Here is a 7,393-nt window from a genome sequence, read left to right as displayed (position 1 = left end):
GTTTCGACTTGGATTAATTATTCTATACTTTTCTTATGCATATAATGTTGTATATAATATATACTATATAACATTTTTTATGTATATAAAATTTGATATAAACTCACTATAATCCAATATAAAATTTCAAAAAAATAGAAAACAATAACTGCATGTTATCAATTTTTTTTTTCACATGATAAAAAACCTTTTCTGGTATAGACGTAGAATTTTGAAGTAAATATTTTTTAAAATTCATGGATTGCGTACTTATAATACAATTTATTTTAAAACAATATATTAGAAAATTACAAAATGATTTGTTAATATAAATATATTTTTAACAACATAAATGTTATTCACATTTAAAACTTACATTAAAATTATTTTAATAAATTTTAGTGATATACAAAATAGGAAAACATATAGGATTAATTTTACTCATGTTTTTATATAAATTAATTTTATACAGATTATTTTTTAATATATATATAAATGTATAAAAAAGGATCTTAAAAATCCTTTTCCGACTGTACTTAAAAATCGTTGAAATTAAATCTCTTTTAAAACTACACAGTTTGCTATTCTATATAGTATATAACATAGTTAAATTTATTTTGCATGTTCTATAAATCAAATGCTATATTATATAAAATAATATTTAAAAATTATTTCGTAGTACTCGTATATACCATAAATGGTTATATTAAGAAACTTATAACAATTGTATTAAAAGATTCAATAATATGTATTGGATTCATTTTTAAATTGAAAAAAAATGTAAGATGTGTATAAATATGTACTAATCATATATATGAGTTTTATGATTATATATATTATTCAGTTTGACAGTATGAACTGGACTCAAATTGAAGAAAACCAGCTAGCGTTAATAGTATTTGTTTGAACAACGCCTGCGGTTGTAAATTACATACAACCTTTTAAAATCTTTTAAATAGACGTATATAGTACAAAACCATTAATGCTGCTACCACCCGCACTAGTCAATCGAGGCGATTTGTTAGAAGACGTCTTCTTGCACTATCACTTTCTCCATTTATTACACGGTCAATAAAAGCGTCCCACTGCTTTTGCCATTTTGACATGGCTAAATTCCGTTGCTCAACACTCATAGAACTGTACTGCAATGAGTTCATTGCAAGTTTTTTAAGTAGACGTATATCGGAGTGAGCAGATGCAATACCCAAAAATGCCATATAGAAATCATGTGAAAGTGGATTTGCTTTCCAAAATGATGGATCATCAGAAGATATAACAACTGGATAGTTGTCAGCAAAGAAATGCGCACACGGATGATTACGATAATCGGTTACTAGTTGTAATACTTGATTTGATATTGGATTTACTTCTATGGCAATATTTTTTTCTTTTAACATTTGTAGAACTAATGGATGTTTGATTAAAGCAAAACCATGTCCTATACGTTTTGTACCCAATAGCACAGCATCTACAAGATTTTCATCAACGGATGAGCCAAACCAGTTGGTTTCACCGGCATGGAAATAGAAATCAATATTGCTTGGCATGCTTAATAATTGTGGTATGAAATCTTTCAACGGACGTCCAAGTTCTTCTTGTCCCACTAAATCGAAGCCAGCGACAAAATTTGGATATCGTTCCTGTTAAATAATAAAAACGAATTCAATATTTGTTAATTTAAATTAATATATATAATAGAAATTTATTTGGGGATGATATGACTGGAAGTTCCAATGAAATGTGGATATGTGTACTAAAATACAGTATTTTCTATTTAGTGATATTTAAAATAACTTCAATTTAGTGACATTTAAAATAATACTTTGCTTAATGATATTTGCTAAACATTGTTAATCAACACTACGCAAATCACAATTTAATAATAATCCTATATATAATTTTTTATAGCTTCACTTAATGATAGTAAGTGTTCCATTTACATTTTAGAAAAAACAAAATAATTATTTTTTAATTATAACTAAAAAAGGAGCTGTATTTAGGGAGAGAAATAAGGGATAGATTCCATCAACAACTTCTTGATAATATATATTTTAAGAGAAATAAATATCAATTTCACAAAAAAATATATTTCCTAGTGGATTTCGAGAACTATGGGAAAATAATCAAGTGAAGTCTAACAATTATCGATTAAATAACTATCATTACTATCGAAAATTTATTTTTTCCAATTTATAATTAAATTTGTCTTCTGTCAAGGTAATTAATGGTGTTTTCGACTGATTAATCGGCACTCAATCTAGTTTTATTCTCGATCTGTCAAAATTTGTTGTCCAATTGAACATTTTTTTAGTCGTGTTAGTAGACATTTTTATATTTCACAAATAGATATGTTGAATCAATTCACAGTTTATCGGTCAAATCATATAAAACCCCAAACCCTCTTCAAAACCCCTCTTTATGCCTTGACTGGATTATTATTTATCTCATCATCAGACTAAGTAATAATTGATCTCAGATCTGCTAATATTTTTAGGGTAATCTTGCTACTCCGGCAAAATATCTAGAGTGTTATAAATCAATCTCAAGTGTTATACATTTTGCCCCAGATTTACCAGTCGAAAATAAAGTTGCACTAAAAGTGCATTAAAATATCATCTTGATTGAAAAAATTACTTCAGATTTATCAATCAAAAACGCCATAAGTCACATTCAACATTTAATTTTTTAAAATAGTTAATAAAATAGTTTACTAAAATAGTGAGCTTAATTTACTTATAAAAAAATAGAGGGCAATAAATTTTTTCTATTATCAATTTCCGTTTAAGAAACAGTAGTATAAATCGTTAACTCTTTTGTGAACCAACGTAGATAAACACATATACCTACTTCAAAATAATTACTTCAGTAGAATTATTAAAAGTCCATAAAATAATTAAAGATTTCAATTTTGTTGGACAAAAGCTTTTTGCACAAATCACTATCATGTATGAGAACGCATTTTAAAATGCACATTAATTGTAGTTGTCGTATACGAACCTTAATGTCAATGCAGATGCGTATATATTCGTCCAAGGTGGATGAATTTGCATTACGTATTGGAGCATAAATTAATTTCGAGCCAATAAAATCAGCATTAGCAGTCATGAATTTATCTAAAGTTTCCTTGTATATTCGTACAGTATCCAATTGAGTGTATTCTTTTCCCTCCATATCGTAAAGCTAAAAGAGAGAAAAAAAAACTTTTTTTCCAAATCTGTTACATTTCACAACTAAGTTTAATCAACTTACTACTGGCAATGTGGTTCTAAATTCCAAATACTGCACACCATCAGCATTGAACTCTTCTAATGCATTATAGTAATAATCTCCCCAAACGGGTGCGTACAATAACAAACCATCCAATAAACCGAAAATTTTCATAAATTCTTGCCAAGCAACGTTGTTGTCCAAAAACTTTTCAGTTGGATATAATGTGAAACGGTCGCTCAGATATGCATCCATCACATCTGCACCACGCCGTTTGCGCACATCTGACGTCAAGTCCCAGGTGCAATCTATTTCCATTTTATCTGTAGGCCGTTGTTTAGCAAATTTGAATGCTACCGCTTCGATTCCATCACTTTCCATACAAATCCACAAATTGGCACGATATGTCAATGTAATTAGAAAATCTGTGCTGCACAATGCTGTATCGTGTGCATGCAACACTGCACCTTTCGGCATCAACGATATGTACTCAAACAAAGGCGATGCTTTAATTTGTTCCAAAACACTGAAAAAGTGCTGAGAAGGATTAAAGATATGTGGTGTAATTAAGCCATCCTCGAACTCTTTGATTTTGGCTGCCATTATAATTTGATTTGCTTCCAGCTCAAGCTCAGTGAGCTCAACATTGGCACCAAGTGATTTCGAATCTTCGAAACGAAAGAACTGATTTCGTATGGAGTTATATACTTCCGTTGAGGGACGTCTTAATTCTGGTTCAATTTTGGATGTGTGCTCGTAATTCAATAAATAACTTGCAGGAACACTTTTGCGTTGATGTGTTCGACTGGCTGCAATCATCACACAAACTGCGAACACCAGCAGTGTTAGAGGACTAATACGTCGCATAATTGCGTTTATACAATATTACATATATATAATGAAAACTATGTTGTTTTGTTTAAAATAAGTACCACTTTGGTCGCACTCCAAATCGTAACTACTAATTCCCTTGTTAGCAATTTATAATTTCGGTAGAAATTTTCTGAATATTAATTGTTCAGTTCTCTTTAAATATGATAATAAGTATCAATCCGCACTTGAAGTTATCACTGAAATATAAGAGAACAACATGGTTGATTAGTATTTTAGTTGGTGTTTATCGGTTTTGTTGGTTTGATTAATATGTGATTTGATAAGATACTTATTGACTAGCGTAAGTTTCTATAAATCGTTGTTGATGTACAAGTGGTAACTGAATTCACTTTATTAGCCAAGCACTTATCCATTACAGTTCAAACTAATTGCTATCAGATTTTTTGATTTCTTTATTAGATTTACTGAATTGTTTCTATGGTTTTTTCTTCCAATCTTTAAAATAAATTGGTTGAAGTATGCACATATAAGTAAGAAATCAAAAAATGTGCTTATTGATATAAATCAGCTACTTATCAAATATATTCATGTTGATATGTTTCCATACTAACTGACAAGTATAAATATAAAATACGTATTTTTTATTTAAGCTCTTAAAATTTACATTTATACTTAACTAATACCAAGGTATAATAAATTTTGAAGTTTTGAGTAGTTCATCGCCATAAATGTGCGCTCTCGAAAAAAAGAATTTTTTTTCTTTAAAAGATTAACAGAAATTCAATTTTTTTTAAATTAAATACAGTTAGTGATTTCTTATATAAATATTATTATTTGCTTTTGTTTAAAAATATATAAACATATAATAATAATATCTAATATATACAAACATAGTATATCTTTGATATTATAATATTATTAACATTTGTATAAAAATTTATGATTAGTTAGTTTAAAAATGCTAAATCTAACTGTACCCATTGTAAAACCCTAAAGTTACTAAAGACAAACCTTAATAAATCCATTATCCATTGTAGAACCTTTAAATTCGATTAGCAAGTGCCAATGCGAAAATCAACACTAACAATTAGAGAGAACTATTAATGAACTATTAATATTTCTTAACATAGCTAGAAAAAAAAGTAAGGTTAAGTAAGTACACTTAAGATTTTTTTCATACATTTCCAATTGTTATACTTGTTCAATCATTTAGTTGTCCAGATAAAGTTGAGAATATTCGATAACACCTATAAGTTTCATAATCTTTCCCATGCTATTGGAAAAACAGTCTGTTAGGCATTTGAGCATAGCCATCGCTTTTAGTCCCATCAGAGATATAAAAGATAATTGATAGATTCCACTTTATTTTCAGTATGGCAACTTTTGCATAGTCAAGTTATCAGAAAGTGACAATATTAAAGCATTGGTACAATTGCACAATTTCTGCTTAAATACAACTTTCTCTTCCAAACTCGAAGGGAAAGAATAGACACTGAAGTGCTAGAAGAGATATAGAAGATAATTGATATAATCCACTTCCACGTTAGTATTAAAGAATTGCTGCAATTGCAAAGTACACTGTTAGTACTTCACTTGAATTCCGAAACTTTTTGAATTCTCATCGCACCTAATTAATACCACAGTATTCTAGTGATTTCACAAAGTCAACGCGATCAGTCCATAAGTTATTTAAACCCGCAACAGTTCATATAACATGGCATTTATATTCATTTTGGAGCTTCTTCTGATCATCTTATCAGCTAATATTTGCATATGGAGATATGAATATGAAGACTTTTTTCTCTTATAAAAAAATGGCTAATGTTTGCTAACATTAGAGTTTTTCAGTTTCATAACCACAATATAAATAAATCCCTTATAATTTTGTTAGATATATTCAAAGTTTACCACATCTCTTTAATTTAATTACTCGAATGAAATTTCTGCATTGCTGTGTAAATTTTTTCATTTCATTCTTAAGAGGTGGTGTTAGTGGTTTAAAGTCTCATATTGAAGGTTTTAATGCTTTTCACTTACTGCAATAAAAAGAAAGTTATATAGTACATATGCATATATATGTAGTAGATATATATATGTACTACATAAATCTGATGTTTTTTCTTTTTTGTTACGTAGCTGTCTCATTTCCTTTATAAAGAACTAAAGAAGATAAATGTACGCCGTACTAACTCTCAGTAGAGCAGAGTACAGCGATGATAACACAGAACTTTTATTATTTTAACCGACCCTAATTCCGTCTTTCATATGAAAGTTAAAGTCAAAGCTATTTAGGATAACCTGACATCACACAGGGATAGGAATTTGCGATCAAGTAATTTTTCCCGTGTCTACATAAGTTCCGTTCAGTCATAGCAAGTCTGACTGGTGCTTTTACTTGCTTCTAGATAGAGTAGTTATTTTGAGTCTTCAGAGGGACTCATTTTATTTAGATGGTTTTAGTTTGGGAATTAAGGAGAGTGGACACTACTGTAATTGTGTAGGACGAATCAACTCTTAATCAGATTGTTACCTGTAGTGTCCTGCGAGTAGTAATTTTTTCGGCTATTAAACCCTTTGCTATCAGAGACCCCGTTGTGAATCAACTTATCTCACAATGTCTTCGGTACACAGATTGTTTCCCTGTTTTAGTGCTTGTGAGATTGTTTTTTGGAAATTATTAGCATTACTCTCAGCGTACATTGATACCGAACAACACACCACACTGTTTCTCATCTTCAATAAGAACATAATATAATTTGATTTTAAGCTTTCAATTCATTATTCAATTTATATTGATTGCTATTTGAAGGCATCAGAGCTCGAATATGTTATATTATATATGGGTTAGGTTAGATTAAGCTGGCAGACCAGCATATTATATATTAGATTATTTAAAAACAAATATTTTAGCTAAACTTGCATTAATGGTAGCATTATTTTCTTAGAAGAAAACCAAAATATTTCTAAAAATTTTATCATAATTCTACCAAGCAATTCCCAAGCAATATGCGAACTTAAGTCAGTATTATCATATAAACTTTTACTGAATGGCAAAAAATTTTATAAAAATTTATCATAAATTTCACGATATTAGTAGGTTAAGATATAAACCACGATTTTATTATAATGTATTTAATATAATAGGTATTTATTGTTGCTGTAGTGTAACATTTCAAAAATATTTTACTTCTTGTTGACACAAAAATTTATAATAAATTCCCTGAATATAGTTTTATCCAAGCCTTCCATTGATTAATCCATGCGTTGATTGCGACATTTTTTTCTTTCTCATCCATTGCACTGTAAAATAAGGAATTCCAACATAATTTTTTTAAAATGCGGAAATTAGTTCCACGAGGAGTTGTTGCTATTA

General features: G+C 29.0%; 1 protein-coding gene across 1 annotated transcript; it reads right to left on the bottom strand.

Annotated features, from left to right (window-relative positions):
• Nucleotides 1-666: 666 nt before the first annotated feature.
• On the bottom strand, nt 667-4,253 carry LOC119672563 (adenosine deaminase 2-like). Its single transcript, XM_038083637.1, has 3 exons — nt 3,229-4,253; nt 2,977-3,159; nt 667-1,619 (listed from the first exon to the last, which is right to left on the bottom strand). The coding sequence occupies exons 1-3, from the start codon at nt 4,051-4,053 to the stop codon at nt 984-986; spliced, it is 1,644 nt and encodes a 547-aa protein (XP_037939565.1). The 5' UTR covers nt 4,054-4,253; the 3' UTR covers nt 667-983.
• Between the last annotated feature and the right edge of the window lie 3,140 nt (nt 4,254-7,393).

Source organism: Teleopsis dalmanni, chromosome 1, assembly GCF_002237135.1.
Source record: "Teleopsis dalmanni isolate 2A chromosome 1, ASM223713v2, whole genome shotgun sequence".
NCBI lineage: Eukaryota > Metazoa > Arthropoda > Insecta > Diptera > Diopsidae > Teleopsis > Teleopsis dalmanni.
This window is presented reverse-complemented; position numbering and strand designations above follow the sequence as displayed.